The sequence below is a fragment of the Vulpes lagopus genome, chromosome 2 (assembly GCF_018345385.1).
Source record: "Vulpes lagopus strain Blue_001 chromosome 2, ASM1834538v1, whole genome shotgun sequence".
Lineage (NCBI taxonomy): Eukaryota > Metazoa > Chordata > Mammalia > Carnivora > Canidae > Vulpes > Vulpes lagopus.
In genome coordinates this window covers 163,718,122-163,736,735 of record NC_054825.1, presented here as the reverse complement: position 1 = coordinate 163,736,735, position 18,614 = coordinate 163,718,122, and the positions used below count along the sequence as shown (strand labels likewise).

The 18,614-nt window shown below is 41.3% G+C and overlaps 1 protein-coding gene across 1 annotated transcript in view; it reads right to left on the bottom strand.

Moving 5' to 3' along the window:
- Nucleotides 1–8,027, bottom strand: part of SLC6A16 (solute carrier family 6 member 16) — a 30,112-nt gene extending 22,085 nt beyond the window's left edge. Inside the window, exons 1-6 of the mRNA XM_041734395.1 lie at nt 7,709–8,027; nt 7,165–7,322; nt 6,856–6,982; nt 6,474–6,649; nt 5,881–5,991; nt 5,474–5,715 (exon numbers count right to left, since the gene is read on the bottom strand). Of these exons, the coding sequence (XP_041590329.1) occupies nt 5,474–5,715; nt 5,881–5,991; nt 6,474–6,649; nt 6,856–6,982; nt 7,165–7,322; nt 7,709–8,027 (1,133 nt within the window). The remainder of the gene's footprint in view (nt 1–5,473; nt 5,716–5,880; nt 5,992–6,473; nt 6,650–6,855; nt 6,983–7,164; nt 7,323–7,708) is intronic.
- Nucleotides 8,028–18,614: the final 10,587 nt, after the last annotated feature.

Below are 18,614 nucleotides of genomic sequence, written 5' to 3'. Positions count from 1 at the left end.
GGGGCTCCTGGCTGACTCAGTCATAAAAGCATGTGACTCTTGATCTCAGGGTTTTGAGTTTGAGCCCCACGTTAGGTGTAGAGATTACTTAAATGAAACTTTTTAAAAAAAGAAAAAAGTTACTTAAAAAAAAACTATATTGTACGGGCACCTGGCTGGCACAGTCAGTAGAGCCTGCAATGCTCAATCTTAGGGTCATGAGTTCAAGCCCCATGGTAGGCATGGAGCGTACTTAAAAAAAAAAAAAAATCTATATTGCTTTGTATACATTACAAAACTGTACTGTCTAGATAAGCATACATAGATAATAAAATATAAATAAAAACAAAGAACTAATTATCATAAAAGCCAGGATACTAGTTGGGAGGAAAGAGGTTAAAATTAGAAATACATAGAAAGCTTCTAGGGGGGATCCCTGGGTGGCGCAGTGGTTTGGCGCTTGCCTTTGGCCCAGGGCGCGATCCTGGAGATCCAGGATCGAATCCCACATCAGGCTCCCGGTGCATGGAGCCTGTTTCTCCTTCTGCCTATGTCTCTGCCTCTCTCTCTGTCTCTCTGTGACTATCATAAATAAATAAAAATTAAAAAAAATAAAAAAAAAGAAAGCTTCTAGGGTCATTCTAGTCTGTAACATGGGTGGTGCTTATTTTATAGTTATTTATACTGCACTTTTTATTTTATGTGTTTTTCTATATGTATGTAAGTATATCTTAATAAAATGTTTTTAAAACATTAAAAAAATGCCATTATACTCCCACCAGACTGGCAATATTTTAAAGTTTGACCAAGTCTAATCAAATGTGCAGAAAGTGGACTATGTGGAATTCTCACACATTATAAACCACTTTGATAATGAGACAATATATGGTAAAACTGAAGGTGTGTACCCCCTACCCAGCAGTCCCATTCCTGAGCATATACCCTAGAGAACTCTCATGCATATGCACATGTGTATGCCCAGGTTTATTTTTAGAATGCACTGGTTACAATTAGCAGGAAAAATTCAGTAGGTGTGCCTCCTCTTGGGAGTTCTTCTCTGACTAGCCTAGTCAGAATTAATGGCTCTGTCTTTTGTCCTCCCCATCATCCCTTCTATTAGTTATCATGAACATACAATGTTCAATTATGTAATTCCCCCCACCTCCTCCCTCCAAAACTGAAAACCCAATGAAGGCAGGAACTGTGGTCTGATTCACCCCTCCATATCTCTGCGGTACACAAAGAGTACTTTCTAAATGTCCCACGGGTGCTTTTGAAATTAATGCCTGAAAAATGAAAAATAGGGGTGCTTTTGAAATTAATGCCTGAAAATTGAAAAATAGGGGTGAGCAGACAATAAAGCTTCTGGTTCTGAGAGTCCCTTTAGGGTTTAAGTATGATAGACTCACAGAAATCTTTAAATATAGAAGTTGAAAGTTACAAGTGAGGGTATTCAGGAAGTGGAAAGTTCTCCAGATCTTGAATGCTTGCGACTTTTAGCCTATCTCTGTGGTGGCACTCTGGACAATGGCAGTCTCTGAGGTTGAAGATTTCTAGGGCCAGAAAAGGCCTTGAAGCAAGAAAATATATGACGAGGATTCTATTGTCTGCTTTTTGCTCCAGTAGAGGCTTGCAAGTGCACCTGAGGTTGCCAGGTGTGAACAGGAGTCTTTACAGCACCTTGAAAGTTAGGGGCTCTGGGCTTTGTAGTTCCCTGGGACTAAGGACCCTCCCTAAGGGGCTGGCCTTACTTCTCACTGCAGCGGTGCGTGATAACTGTAGCCCAGTTGCCCAGGACACAGAAGGAAAAAGATGTGACCAGCAGCATGGTGAACAGGTTGACCAGAGCCACAATCAAGGCATCACTGAGACAGTTGGTGGATGGGTACATGTGCGAGGATAAGGAGACAACAGGGCCCAAGCCTAGACCCAAGGCAAACAAGACTTGATTTCCTGCTTGACACCATACATTCATGTTGTACATAGCTGATATCTAAAAAGGAGAACACAAGTATAAGGGGAAATGTCAAAGAAGGAGAGGTGTGAATCTTAACAGAAATGGGGTGAAGGTCACAAGTAAATAATAGGGAAAGGACACCCTAACAATAGACAGATGTCCTCAAATGCCTGATAGGGGAGTGAGGGAGACTTACTTTACCTTGACAAGCATCAAATGTTGAAAGCCAAATGCTGCCCCTTCCAGCAGTAGACTCCGGAAGAGGAAACAAAAGATGATGAAATAGGGGGCTGGCACCAGGACCAACATTATCTGAATTGAGAACAGAGCATATCAGCAACCATGTACCAGTGGGAGGTCCACCAACAGTCAGCAGGGATCAAAAGTGCTGAGTCAGGGGACACCTGGATGGCTCAGAAAGTTAAGCATCTGACTCTTGGTTTCCACTCAGGTCATGATCTCAGGGTCCTGGGATTGAGCCTCACATTGGGCTCAACCCTCAGAGGGGAGTCTAAGGATTCTCTCTCTCCCTTTCCCTCTATTCCTCCTCCCATTCATACGTGCTCTCTCTTCCTCTCTCTCTAAAATAAATAAAATAAAATAAATAAATAAATAAATAAATAAATAAATCTTTTTTTTTTTTTTAATGCTGAGTCAGAAATTAGAAGACAGTTTTCAGCAAAGGTTAAGGGCTAGGAGGAGTCAAACACCAGAAGGAATGAGATATTAGGAGATAAGTGAGAACAATGTTGGATGATGTCTAAGGCATCTGAGAATGTCAATGATGGCTTACCTTCCCAGTGGACTTGAGCCCATTAATCATGAAAGCACCAATAAGACACCAGGACACCAATAAGAACAGGTTCAGACTGAAGACTGGTGACCCACCATCCTCAATTCTGTCTGAAGCTTTCAAGGTCAGCCGGTACCAGAAGTACAAGGAGGGTGTCGTCCGTGCACATTCAGGATCTGGGGGGACCTGGCTTTGGACATGCCTGCTAGACAGGGTGACCCCTCCCTTCTTCCTTAGTCCTTCCCTCACTTCTTGCTACTTCTTCCTCTTCCCATTTCTGCGTCTTTCTATCTTCCTCTTCATCTCTCCCCATTCCTTTATCCTCTTCCAAATTCCCTTCTAGATGTTTTCCCCTTCTCCTCCTCTTTCACTTCCTCCTCACCAAAGTCACTGGAGTTCTCCAATAAAGGACATTTTTCCCATGGAACTGGAAACTGGAAGGACTGGCTCAAGTAGAAGAGGGTCCAGACATTAATCACATTCAAATACAAGCCAGTGATGAAGCATACCTGGGAGTCAAGGGGAAGGTAGCTGGGGAGAAAGGATGAGGACAGGAAAAAGGAGGGGATTTGACAGAGGACTAGGGACTTGAAGGGACTTGACCCATGGAAGTGACCCATCCCAGGACAACAAACAGTTGAGGTGGGAGTGGGGTGTAAAGGGAGAGCATGGGTGGCCCAGGACTCCTCACCATGAAGCTGGTATACCCCACACCACCAATCCAGGCGCTGATGACCTTCCATACACCAATGCTGCTCTGACGTATCCTCTGACCAGCTGCCATCTCCAGGAATAGAAGAGGAACCCCAACCAAGAACAGCATGAGGATGTAGATGATGAGAAAACTGCCTGTGCAGGAAGTCAGGAGAGGCCACCTGGCTTTTCAGTGCCTGGACTTCCTTGGGAGTCCAGGAAAACACATTCCGCATCAGTGACCCCCCTCAGGGCCACAGATAATCAGGGCTCAACTGTTTCTACATCCTTCACCAGGTGTCCCTTGGGTCCCCAGTTCCTGGAAGACTCAGATGCCTAGTTTCTACTCCCAGTCACCCCAACCCAGGCTTCCAGTCCCTTGTATTCTGATACCCTGCACCTCTTAACCCTCTTATGATACTAGGTGTTCAGGAATGTGACTCTATTTGGCTCACAGTACCAAGCTTCGAGCCTCTACAGATCCCAAAGACCTTAAGTTTAAAACCTCCTGTGGATCCATGATTCCTGGTCCCAGACTTACAACCTCCATTGTGAAGCCACAGGATGAAAAAATGCCAGAGACTGCTTATCTTCATGGAGTAGCCCACCTGAGTCAGAATGTACTCAATCTTATTGGACCAGCATGGACGAGTAAAGAGGATCTCACACTTTTCCTTCTCTGTAACTTGAACCTTCTCAGGTAAGGGTTTCTGTTTCAGGGCTTGGGTAGCATCCACCTCCAGTACAGAGGTGTGCCTGGTTTGGCTGGCTCTTCTATGGGCCTCACTAGCCTGAATCTCCCAGGCCTGGGCCTTCAATACCCGAGCCTTGAAGGCCTGAGATTCTGAAACCCGGAGCATCTGATGCCAGTTAGCTGTGCTCTTATCTTCCCAAGACTGGATTTCATGGAGATAAAAAAAAAGAAAGCTTCTAGGGTCATTCTAGTCTGTAACATGGGTGGTGCTTATTTTATAGTTATTTATACTGCACTTTTTATTTTATGTGTTTTTCTATATGTATGTAAGTATATCTTAATAAAATGTTTTTAAAACATTAAAAAAATGCCATTATACTCCCACCAGACTGGCAATATTTTAAAGTTTGACCAAGTCTAATCAAATGTGCAGAAAGTGGACTATGTGGAATTCTCACACATTATAAACCACTTTGATAATGAGACAATATATGGTAAAACTGAAGGTGTGTACCCCCTACCCAGCAGTCCCATTCCTGAGCATATACCCTAGAGAACTCTCATGCATATGCACATGTGTATGCCCAGGTTTATTTTTAGAATGCACTGGTTACAATTAGCAGGAAAAATTCAGTAGGTGTGCCTCCTCTTGGGAGTTCTTCTCTGACTAGCCTAGTCAGAATTAATGGCTCTGTCTTTTGTCCTCCCCATCATCCCTTCTATTAGTTATCATGAACATACAATGTTCAATTATGTAATTCCCCCCACCTCCTCCCTCCAAAACTGAAAACCCAATGAAGGCAGGAACTGTGGTCTGATTCACCCCTCCATATCTCTGCGGTACACAAAGAGTACTTTCTAAATGTCCCACGGGTGCTTTTGAAATTAATGCCTGAAAAATGAAAAATAGGGGTGCTTTTGAAATTAATGCCTGAAAATTGAAAAATAGGGGTGAGCAGACAATAAAGCTTCTGGTTCTGAGAGTCCCTTTAGGGTTTAAGTATGATAGACTCACAGAAATCTTTAAATATAGAAGTTGAAAGTTACAAGTGAGGGTATTCAGGAAGTGGAAAGTTCTCCAGATCTTGAATGCTTGCGACTTTTAGCCTATCTCTGTGGTGGCACTCTGGACAATGGCAGTCTCTGAGGTTGAAGATTTCTAGGGCCAGAAAAGGCCTTGAAGCAAGAAAATATATGACGAGGATTCTATTGTCTGCTTTTTGCTCCAGTAGAGGCTTGCAAGTGCACCTGAGGTTGCCAGGTGTGAACAGGAGTCTTTACAGCACCTTGAAAGTTAGGGGCTCTGGGCTTTGTAGTTCCCTGGGACTAAGGACCCTCCCTAAGGGGCTGGCCTTACTTCTCACTGCAGCGGTGCGTGATAACTGTAGCCCAGTTGCCCAGGACACAGAAGGAAAAAGATGTGACCAGCAGCATGGTGAACAGGTTGACCAGAGCCACAATCAAGGCATCACTGAGACAGTTGGTGGATGGGTACATGTGCGAGGATAAGGAGACAACAGGGCCCAAGCCTAGACCCAAGGCAAACAAGACTTGATTTCCTGCTTGACACCATACATTCATGTTGTACATAGCTGATATCTAAAAAGGAGAACACAAGTATAAGGGGAAATGTCAAAGAAGGAGAGGTGTGAATCTTAACAGAAATGGGGTGAAGGTCACAAGTAAATAATAGGGAAAGGACACCCTAACAATAGACAGATGTCCTCAAATGCCTGATAGGGGAGTGAGGGAGACTTACTTTACCTTGACAAGCATCAAATGTTGAAAGCCAAATGCTGCCCCTTCCAGCAGTAGACTCCGGAAGAGGAAACAAAAGATGATGAAATAGGGGGCTGGCACCAGGACCAACATTATCTGAATTGAGAACAGAGCATATCAGCAACCATGTACCAGTGGGAGGTCCACCAACAGTCAGCAGGGATCAAAAGTGCTGAGTCAGGGGACACCTGGATGGCTCAGAAAGTTAAGCATCTGACTCTTGGTTTCCACTCAGGTCATGATCTCAGGGTCCTGGGATTGAGCCTCACATTGGGCTCAACCCTCAGAGGGGAGTCTAAGGATTCTCTCTCTCCCTTTCCCTCTATTCCTCCTCCCATTCATACGTGCTCTCTCTTCCTCTCTCTCTAAAATAAATAAAATAAAATAAATAAATAAATAAATAAATAAATAAATCTTTTTTTTTTTTTTTAATGCTGAGTCAGAAATTAGAAGACAGTTTTCAGCAAAGGTTAAGGGCTAGGAGGAGTCAAACACCAGAAGGAATGAGATATTAGGAGATAAGTGAGAACAATGTTGGATGATGTCTAAGGCATCTGAGAATGTCAATGATGGCTTACCTTCCCAGTGGACTTGAGCCCATTAATCATGAAAGCACCAATAAGACACCAGGACACCAATAAGAACAGGTTCAGACTGAAGACTGGTGACCCACCATCCTCAATTCTGTCTGAAGCTTTCAAGGTCAGCCGGTACCAGAAGTACAAGGAGGGTGTCGTCCGTGCACATTCAGGATCTGGGGGGACCTGGCTTTGGACATGCCTGCTAGACAGGGTGACCCCTCCCTTCTTCCTTAGTCCTTCCCTCACTTCTTGCTACTTCTTCCTCTTCCCATTTCTGCGTCTTTCTATCTTCCTCTTCATCTCTCCCCATTCCTTTATCCTCTTCCAAATTCCCTTCTAGATGTTTTCCCCTTCTCCTCCTCTTTCACTTCCTCCTCACCAAAGTCACTGGAGTTCTCCAATAAAGGACATTTTTCCCATGGAACTGGAAACTGGAAGGACTGGCTCAAGTAGAAGAGGGTCCAGACATTAATCACATTCAAATACAAGCCAGTGATGAAGCATACCTGGGAGTCAAGGGGAAGGTAGCTGGGGAGAAAGGATGAGGACAGGAAAAAGGAGGGGATTTGACAGAGGACTAGGGACTTGAAGGGACTTGACCCATGGAAGTGACCCATCCCAGGACAACAAACAGTTGAGGTGGGAGTGGGGTGTAAAGGGAGAGCATGGGTGGCCCAGGACTCCTCACCATGAAGCTGGTATACCCCACACCACCAATCCAGGCGCTGATGACCTTCCATACACCAATGCTGCTCTGACGTATCCTCTGACCAGCTGCCATCTCCAGGAATAGAAGAGGAACCCCAACCAAGAACAGCATGAGGATGTAGATGATGAGAAAACTGCCTGTGCAGGAAGTCAGGAGAGGCCACCTGGCTTTTCAGTGCCTGGACTTCCTTGGGAGTCCAGGAAAACACATTCCGCATCAGTGACCCCCCTCAGGGCCACAGATAATCAGGGCTCAACTGTTTCTACATCCTTCACCAGGTGTCCCTTGGGTCCCCAGTTCCTGGAAGACTCAGATGCCTAGTTTCTACTCCCAGTCACCCCAACCCAGGCTTCCAGTCCCTTGTATTCTGATACCCTGCACCTCTTAACCCTCTTATGATACTAGGTGTTCAGGAATGTGACTCTATTTGGCTCACAGTACCAAGCTTCGAGCCTCTACAGATCCCAAAGACCTTAAGTTTAAAACCTCCTGTGGATCCATGATTCCTGGTCCCCAGACTTACAACCTCCATTGTGAAGCCACAGGATGAAAAAATGCCAGAGACTGCTTATCTTCATGGAGTAGCCCACCTGAGTCAGAATGTACTCAATCTTATTGGACCAGCATGGACGAGTAAAGAGGATCTCACACTTTTCCTTCTCTGTAACTTGAACCTTCTCAGGTAAGGGTTTCTGTTTCAGGGCTTGGGTAGCATCCACCTCCAGTACAGAGGTGTGCCTGGTTTGGCTGGCTCTTCTATGGGCCTCACTAGCCTGAATCTCCCAGGCCTGGGCCTTCAATACCCGAGCCTTGAAGGCCTGAGATTCTGAAACCCGGAGCATCTGATGCCAGTTAGCTGTGCTCTTATCTTCCCAAGACTGGATTTCATGGAGATTCTCAGAAAACTCTATCTCAGTAGATAAATTTGTCAGTGAAGATTTTGAAGCCTGGGCCTCTGTCTTCATTCCAGGCAGACTCTCTGGAGCAGCTCCAGCTCTTTCAAGGGGGTGTTCACCTTCCTGAGTAGAGCTTAAGGACACCAAAACCTAGATTTAGACTTTAGAGTTAAGAAATGACTTCCAAAACAATCCCCAGCACATCCTCAAAGCAAATCTTTCTGTCCCTATTGCCACTGAAATTCAAAGCACACAAAAATCTCTTATATAAGTCTTACCTCTTAGAAATGTTTTGGTACAAGGGATAGGGTCAAAATAGCCAAGCTAACAGTTGGGAACTGAACTCAAAGGGTTTCTGAAACATTGAGGTATACTCCCTACAGAGGGAAGTACCATTTATAGTGGCTTTTGAATCAAAGAAACAAATTTAGGGACACCTGGCTGGCTTGGTCAGAAGAGCATGTGACTCTTGATCTTGGAGTTGTGTGTTCAAGCCCCTGCTGGGTGTAAAGATTATATAAATTTTAAAACTTTAAAAAAAAAGAAAGAAAGAAAAGAAAAAAAAAAAAGAAAAGAGAGTCAGCTAGCTGGCTTAGTCAGAAGAACATGTGACTCTTGATACTGAGGTTGTGAGTTCCAGCCCCAAGTTGATTGTAGAGATGATGTAAAAAGTAAAATCTTAAAAAAAAGAAACAAATTGTATACTATGTCTTCCTTATAACTTTAGGAAAGTTGCTTTACCTCTCTGAGCTTTCTTATCTGCAAAACACCAGGTCTTTGCTCAAATATCACTTCACCAGAGATGTCTTCCCTGCTTGCCTATCTAAAATAGCAGCTACCAAGGTGACTGGGTGTCTTGGTCAGTTAAGTGTCTGACTTTGGCCCAGATCATGATCTCAGGGTACTAGAATTGAGCTCCCTATCAGGCTCTATGTTCAGCAGGGAGTCTGCTTCTCCCTCTCTGCCTCTCTCCTCACTCATGCAGGCACACGCTCTCTCTCTCTCTCTCAAATAAAATCTTTAAAGTAAAATCAAGTTAAATTATAATTTAAAAAAATAGTAGCTACATACTCCCACTATTATTTCCATCCTACTTCCTTTCATTTTTCATCATAGCATTTTTCACCTCCTGGTGTGATTACCTACTGAGTTTTCTTCTATTTATTGTCTATCTCCACCCCACACCCCACCACTGACTGCTCTATCCCCAGCAAAAGGACAGTACTCTACCTCATATCTGGGGTTACACTCCTCTCTGCTCTTTGTGCTTCTGCCACTCTGACCTTTTGCTGGCTCTTCAGATGCTCTACAATAGAATGGGCAAGGAATCTGCTGAAAAATAAAAGAAAAAAAATACAGGATGTGGAAGAGGAGAAGAGAGAGGAAACTGGAGTTTTCTTTCAGAGGGGGAAGGAGCATGCCGTCCAGAAGCAGAGACAGCAGGCAGCAGGCAACAGAGCAGCACTAGCACATCTGGGCCACAGGGCTAATCAGTTATGAGACATACTGTTTTGAAAGAATTCTTAGTAGCTGAATAAATACTTATAATTCAATGATAGGTTAAAAAAAAACAAAACTAAGATGCATATTTCTGTCTTTAGTTCTATCTATACTACATTTAGAAGTGCAATGAGTAATATTCCTATATATATAAATAATATTCCAATATAATATTGCTCCAATATTATTGCAGTAATATTCCAATATAAATATATATATATATATATGTATATGTATATTTCTCAGCTATCAAAAATCATGAAATCTTAGGACGCCTGGGTGGCTCAGCAGTTGAGCATCTGCCTTTGACTCAGGGAGTGATCCCAGAGTCCCGGGATCGAGTCCCACATCAGGCTTCCTGCATGGAGCCTGCTTCATCCTCTGCCTATGTCTCTGCCTCTTTCTCTCTGTGTCTCTCATGAATAAGTAAATAAAATATTTAAATAATAATAATAATGAAATCTTGCCATTTGCAACAACATAGATGGAGCCAGTGTGTATTGTGCTAAGCAAAATAAGTCAGAGAAAGACAAATACCACATGATTTCACTCATATATGGAATCTATGAAACAAAACAGATGAACATAGGGAAGAAAAAGAGAGATAAAAGAAAAAGACAGAGTCTTATCTATAGAGAACAAATTGAGGGTTGCTGGAAATGAGATAGCTGGGAGGACGGGCTAAATGGGTGATGGGTATTAAGGAGGGCACTCGCTATGATGAGCACTGTGTGTCATAGGTAAGTGATGAATCACTAAATTCTACTCCTGAAACTAAAATTACACTCTATGTTAACTAATTAACATTTAAATAAAAACTTAAAAAAAAATAGGGATGCCTGGATGGCTCAGCGTTTGAGCTCTGCTTTCAGCTCGGGGCGTGATCCCAGGGTTCAGGGATCGAGTCCCACATCAGGCTCCCAGAGGGGAGCCTGCTTCTCCCTCTGCCTGTGTCTTTGCCTCTCTCTCTCTCTGTGTCTCTCATGAATAAATAAATAAAATCTTTAACAAAAAAAAAAAAAACTTTAAAAAAAGATATTTGTTAAAAATAAGTGCAATAAAAGCAAAGGCTGAAAGAAAACATGTCAATACATAGAAGATAATAGGGCACAGGTATTTTTATATCTTTCTGATTTTAGTTTATTAAATTGTCTAAAAAAAGTATTACTTCAATAACCAAGAAAAATATGTATTGATAAGTAAGAATTATAAACAAAAAGATAACTGGGATCCCTGGGTGGCTCAGCGGTTTGGCGCCAGCCTTTGGCCCTGGGCATGACCCTGGAGTACTGGGATCAAGTCCCACATCAGGCTCCCTGCATGGAGCCTGCTTCTCCCTCTGCCTGTGTCTCTGCCTCTCTCTCTCTCTCTGTGTCTCTCATGAATAAATAAAATCTTAAAAAAAAAAAAGAAGAAAGAAAGAAAGTCAGCATTTGGGGGACATCTGGGTGGCTCAGCAGTTGAGTATCTGCTTTTGGCTGAAGGCATGATCCCGGGATCCTGGATAGAGTCCCACACTGGGCTCCCTATGGGGAGCCTGCTTCTCCCTCCACCTATGTCTCTGCCTCTCTCTCTGTGTTTCTCATGAATATATAAATAATTCTTTTTTTTTAAGTCATCATTTTGAAACCACTGAGAGTAGTAACTAATTCAAGCAAGAATCAACAATGTTGCTAACACAAGAAAGTTTGATGGGGACAAATAATTGTGCAGTATTAATTAACATATCTCCTCCAAAAAACAGAAAAGTAATATCTTTATAGTGTCAGACACCACCTAAGCCAAGTAATGAAAGCCAACTGATACCATCTGTCTCCTGATGTGAAATGCACTGAAAAGAACACATCATTTTGGTGATATTCCTGCCAAAAAAAATTTTTTTTAAGATTTTATTTATTTATTCATGAGAGACACACAGAGAGAGAGAGAGGCAGAGACCCAGGCAGAGGAAGAAGCAGGCTCCATGCAGGGAGCCTGACGTGGGACTCGATCCCAGGTCTCCAGGATCACGCCCTAAGCTGAAGGCCGCGCTAAACCGCTGAGCCACCGGGGCTGCCCTTCCTGCCAAAAATGTACAAACATAATCTAATCATGTTGAAACAATCAGACAATCTAAACAGAGGGACATTCTATAAAGCAACTGACTTGTATTGATTAAAACTGTCAAAGTTGGGGTACCTGGGTGGCTCAGTTGTTAGGTGTCTGCCTTTGGCTCAGGTCATGATCTCAAGGTCCTGGGATCAAGCCCTGTGTCAGGCTCCCTACTCAGTGGGAAGTCTGCTTCTCCCTCTCCCTCTGCCATTACCCCCACGTGTGCTCTCTGGCTCTCTCTTTGTGTCAAATAAATAAATAAAATCTTAAAGAAAAAAAAAACTCCAGGAGGACCCACTCATGGGGGTGGAGCACATTTTTGTGAGTTTGACCTCTAGGAGCCTGACCAGGTTCTCACAGAATATCTGATAAAAATCCCCTCATGCTTCTAGCAGGGGGAGGAAAAAGGAACCATACTGAAATACTCCAGGGCACTCTGTTCTTAACAAGGCCTGCCCTTGGAAGAAACTATTTAACCAGAGCCTAGTCAGTGGGGGTAATTTCAGAGTCAAACTGACATAGGGGATAGAAAACATCAACTCCAGCCCACTCCAAACATCCTGTCCCACCTAAGAGGGATGGAGAACAAAATCAAGAAACACATGAAATTTAGTCTAGAGGCATGGCTCCCTAAAAGACTGAGACATACTATAGAACATTTGTTCTCCCCAACACATTACCAACACATTATTAAAGGCCTATATAAGCAGTTCCTTTATCCAGTCTGTCATGTCCAGCTATCAAGAAAAACTTACAAGTCATACAAAAGGCAAAAACCATAATTTGAAGGGACTGAGCATCAGAACCAGATGTGGCAGGAATACTGGATTTATCAGACTGGGAATTTGAAAGAACTAGGATTAATTTCCTAAGGGCTCTAACAGGTAAAGTAGACAGTGTGCAAGAACAGACAGGAAATGTAAACAGAGAGATGGAAATCCTAAGAAAGAACCAAAAAGAACTGAAGACATTTTTTCTAAAAAACTGTAAGAGAAATGAAGAATACCTTTAATGGGCTTATTAGTAGATTGGACATGGCTGAGGAAAGAATCACTGACCTTGAGGATATCTCAATAGAAACCTACAGAATTGAAAAGCAAATACAACAAAGACTGAATATCACCAAGCAGAAAATTGGTATGGATGTAATGGAATTCAACATATCATCAATCAAATGGATTTAACTGACATCTGCAGACTACTCCATCCAAATAACAGAAGAATACATATCTTTCCTAAGACTATATCTTAGGCCATAAAACACCTTAACAAACTCAAAAGACGAAAAGTTATACAATGTCTGCTCTCAGTCTACAATTGAATTAAACTTGAAATCTAACAGAAAGGTAACTGGAAAATCCCAAAATACACGGAGATTAAACAACTCACTTCTAAAGAATACATGGGTCAAAGAAGAAATCTCAAGAGAAATTTGTAAATATTTTTAACTAAATGAAAATGAAACAAAATTTACCAAAATTTGTGGGACACAACAAAAGCAGTGCTTAGAAGGAATTTTATGGCACTGAATGCACATTAAAAAAGAAAAGAAGCTCTAAAATCAATAATCTAAGTTACTACTTTAGGAAACTAGAAAAAGAATAGAAAATTAAATCCAAAGTAAACAGAAGAAAAGAAATAAGAATTAGAGCAGAAACTGAAGACAGAAAACCAATAAAGAAAATCATTAAAATCAAAAGCTGGTTCTTTGAAAAGATCAGTAAAATTGATAAGCCTACACTCAGGCTAATTAAGGAAAAAGAAAGAGGACATAATTTATTAATATCAGAATGAAAGAGGAGACATCACTAAAAATCCCCACAGTCTCCATAATGGACATTGAAAGGATAATAAAGGAATTTGGTAATCTAGATGAAATGGAACAATTCCTTAAAACACACAATCTTCAGGGACACCTGGGTGGCTCAGCGGTTGAGTGTCTGCCTTTGGCTCAGGGCATGATCCTGGGATCCCCGGATCGAGTCCCTCCTCGGGCTCCTTGCATGGAGCCTGCTTCTCCCCCTGCCTGTGTCTCTATCTCTCTGTGTCTCTCATGAATAAATAAATAAAATATTTAACAAAAAAAAAGATACAATCTTCCAAAACTGACACAAAAAGAAGTATGAATAAGCCTGTCTCTATTAAATAAATTGGATAAGGACGCCTGTATGGCTCAGCGTTTCGGCAGCTGCCTTTGACTCAGGTCGGGATCCCGGGATCCCAGGATCCCGGATCAAGTTCCAAATCGGGCTTCTGCGGGAAGCCTGCTTTTCCTTCTGCCTGTGTCTCTGCCTCTCTCTCTGTGTCTGCCATGAATAAATAAATCTTTTTAAAAATTGGATAAATAATAACCTTCCAAAAATAATAATAACTTTCCAAAACAGAAAGTACCAGGCTCAGATGCATTCACTAGTGAATTCTGTTAAATATTTAAGGTAGAAATTACATCAATTCTCTACAATCTCTTTCAAAGGATAGAAGCAAGGGAACACTTCCACTTCACTCTATGAGATAAGCTGACCCCAATACCAAAACCAGAGAAAGACATTACAGAAAAAGGAAGCTACTGACCAATATCTCTCATGAACATAGGGGCAAAAATCCTCAACAAAATATTAACAAATCCAACCCAACAAAGTATAAAAAGAATTACACAACATGACCAACCAAGTGGCATTTATCTCAAGTATGCAAGGCAGATTCAACATTCAAAAATAAATTAATGTAATCCATCACATTAACAAGCTAAAAAAGAAAAATCACAGTTCTGTCAATAGATGCAGAAAAAAGTATTTGACAAAATCTAACATGATAAAAACTATCAGTTAACTAGGAACTAGGCAACTCCCACAACTTGATAAAGAATATCTACAGAAAACCTACAGCTAATGTCATTCTTCTTTTTTAAGATTGTATTTATTTATTTTGAGAGAGAGGGAAAGAGACAGTGTTGGCAAGTGCACAGGGAGAGAGGCAGAGGGAAAAGAAGAGGAAGAGAAGCAGACTCCTTGCTGACTGTGGAGCCCTAAGCAGGGCTCCAAGTAGGGGCTCCATCTCATGACCCTGAGATCATGACCTGCACTGAAATCAAGAGTCAGACATTTAAATGACTGAGCCACTCAGGTGCCCTAATGTCATTCTTAATGATGAGAATCTGGGAACTTTCCTTCCCACTAAGAGCAGGAAAAAGACAAGGATATCCCTTCTCACGACTCCTTTTCAACATCGTACTGCAAGTCCTAGCTGATGCAGTAAAACAAGAAAATGAAATAAAAGGCACAGAGATTTGGAAGGAAAAAGTGTATCTGTCTTTATTCCCAGATGATATGATAAACTATGTAGACAAGTCAGAAGAACTGACAAAAATGTCCTGAAACTAACAAGCAGTTAAAGCAAGGTGGTAGAATACAAGGTTAATGTGTAAAAGTCAATCACTTTCCTATATTCCAACAGTGAACAAATAGAATGTGAAATGAAAAACATAATAACATTTACATTAGCACTCCAAAAATTAAATACTTAGGTACAAACTTAACCAAGTATGTCCAAAATCCATGTGAAGAAAACCAAAAAAATTCTGATGAAAAAAATACAATACATAAATGGAGAAATATTCCATGTTTATGGATAGGATGACTCAATATTGTTAAAATTTCAGTACTTCTCAACTTCATTTATAGATTCAATGCAATCCCGCGCAAAATCCCAGCAAGTTATTTTGTGTATATTGACAAATTGATTTTTAAAGTTTATGTGGAGAGGCAAAACAACCAGGATAAGCAATATGATATTGAAGGAGAAGAACAAAATCGGAGGACTGATATTACTTGACTTCAATACCTATTGAAGTTGAGCAGTTGAGCGTCGGCCTTTGTCTCAGGGCGTGATCCTGGAGTTCCAGGATCCAGTCCTTAATCAGGCTCCCTGCATGGAGCCTGCTTCTCTCTCTGCCTGTGTCTCTGCCTCTCTCTTTCTGTGTCTCTCATGAATAAATAAACAAAATCTCAAAAAAAAAAAAAAAAAAAAAAAAAACCTGGGACACCTGAGTAGCTCAGTGGTTTAGCACCTGCCTTTGGCTCAGGGCATGAGGGAGGAGGCAAAGACATAAGCAGAGGCAGAACCAGGCTCCTCGCAGAGAGCTCAATGTAGGACTCAATCCCTAGACCCTGGGATCATGCCCTGAGCCAAAGGCAGACAACCAACCACTGAGCCACCCAGGCATCCCAATAAATAAAATATTTTTTTAAAAAATTCTCTGTACTATCTTTGAAACTTTTCTGTAAATCCATAGTTACTTCAAAATAAAACTAAAAGCTACAAAAATATATATAACTAAAAATTGTCTAAAAATCTACAAGGCTTTTATTAAAAATACAAAAACTTTTATAAAGAAATAAAAGAAAATTTGAATAAATGAGGAGATATACTATATTCTTAAGTTCACCTCCAGTCTTTGCTATTTCTAGCTATAGGGTGTAAATAAAGTGTCCAGTCTTATCTACAGTCTTCCCCTAAGCCAAATAAATAATTTTTTAAAGACTTTATTTATTTGAGAGAAAGAGAGAGCATACACATGAGGAAGCATGAGCAGGGGAGAAGGGAAGACGGAGAAGCAGACTCCCCAAGAAGCAGGGAGCCTGATGCAGGCTTGATCCCAGGACCCTGGGATCAGGGCCTGAGCCAAAGGCAGACGCTTAACTGACTGAGCCACCAAGGCACCCCCAAATAAATAATTTTTAAAAATTAAAAATGTGGGAAAATCAGCAACATTTCTGGAAACTAAAATCCCATCATCATGTCAAAAACCAAGTTCTAAATAGAACCATATCAAAGTCACTAAAGAGGACAACTCACAACTCCTATTCCTAATAATGTGATTCAGTATTCACATTAGTTTCTTGAGCTGTCGTTAACAAAAGTATCACAAACTGGGTGGCTTAAAACAACATAAATTTATTGTCTCACAGTTGTGAATAATAGAAGTCCAAAATCTAATCCAAAATCAAGTTAGCAAGGCCATCTTCCCTGAGAAACATAGGGGAATCCTTCTTTGCCCCTTTCTAGTCTCTAACAGTTGGCTGACAATCTTTGACATTCTTTGGCATGCAGTTGGATAACTCCAACCTCTCCCTTCATCATTACTTGCCATTCTCCCTAGTCTCTATCTCCACATGACCATCTTCTTATAAGGACACTACTAATATTGGATTAGGGGCCCAGTCTATACTAGTATGACCTACTCTTATCTACATCTGCAATTATCCTATTACCAAACAAGGTCACATTCTGAGTTGCAGGGGCTTAGAACCTCAACATTCTGGAGGTTTAAATTCAATTTAAAAAAGAAAGAAAGAACGAACTGTGAGAGGGACACCTGGCTGGCTCAGTGAGAACAGCATGCAACTCTTGATCTTGGGGTCATGAGTTCAAGCCCCACATGTTGTAGGCAGAGATGATTTAAATAAATAAATAAAAGTTAAAAAAAAATTTAAGTGTGAGGAACTTCCAGACCTTCTCTGTCATGACACCACTTGCTTTTAACGGCTCAGGGTGTCACTCACAAGTGGATAAACTGGGGCACCTGGGTGGCTCAGTGGTTTAGCGCCACCTTCAGCCCAGGGCATGATCCTGGAGACCCGGGATCGAATTCCACATTGGGCTCCCTGCATGGAGCATGCTTCTCCCTCTGCCTGTGTCTCTGCCTCTCTCTCTCTGTCTCTATGAATAAATAAATAATCTTTTAAAAAAATAAAAAATAAAAGCCCCAAAATTGTAAGTTAGAGGTTTTATACTAAATTTCAGATGTAAGGCATTAAAAGCGGCAGGTGGTACAAATATTGGACTTACATGGTTGTAAAGTGTCTACATTTTACATGAATTGATAAAATATTAACTCTAAGTAGACTGTAAAAAGTTAATAATATGAATTGTAATTCTTAGAGAAACTGCTAACTAAATGTTGCAAAAGAGTTATAGCTACCAAGATAATAAATAAATTAAAATACTAAAAATGATTCAAGCTATCCAAAAAAAGATAACAAGGGATGCCTGAATGGCTCAGCAGTTGAGCTCTGCTTTTCTGCTCAGGGCTGATCCTGGAGTTCAGGGATCAAGTCCCACATCAGGCTCCCTGAGGGGAGCCTGCCTCTCCCTCTGCCTATGTCTCTGCCTCTCTCTCTCTCTCTGTGTCTCTCATGAATAAATAAATAAAATCTTTAAAAAAAAAAAAAGGCAAGAGAAATAGAACCAAAAAACTAACAGAAAACAAAAAAGTAAATAAAATTGGAGACCCAAAACCAACCATATCAATAATTACATGAAATGTATTTAGTTTAAGCATTCCAATTTAAAAGGCAAAGATTGTCAGGATGAATAAAGAGACCCAATTATAAGCTTTTGGAGAGGGACGCCTGGGTGGCTCAGCAGTTGAGCATCTGCCTTTGGCTCAGGGCGTGATCCTGGGGTCCGGGATGGAGTCCCACATTGGGCTCCTTGCAGGAAGCCTGCTTCTCCCTCTGCCTGTGTCTCTGTCTCTCTGTGTCTCTCATGAATAAATAAATAAAATCTTTAAAAAAAAAAAAAGAAGAAAATATTATGACAAATTCATGCCAATAAACTTTACAACTTAGATGAAATGGAGAAAATTTCTTAAAAATATACATCAACAAAGTTTAAGTCAAATGAAATGGGAAATCCACACAATCCAATATCTATTAAATGAATTCTTTATCAAAACCCTTCCCACAGAGAACGTTCCAGGCCCAAATGGTTTCAATTAGTGAATTACATCAAGTATTGGGGGAAAAAAACCCCACCAACCTTATATAAGTAATTTCAGTAAAGCAGAAGAGGAAACACTTCCCAACCTATTTTACAAGTCTACCATGACCCAAATACCCAAACTTGAAGAAGCAAACAGAAAAGCAGAAATCTTCATTCAAA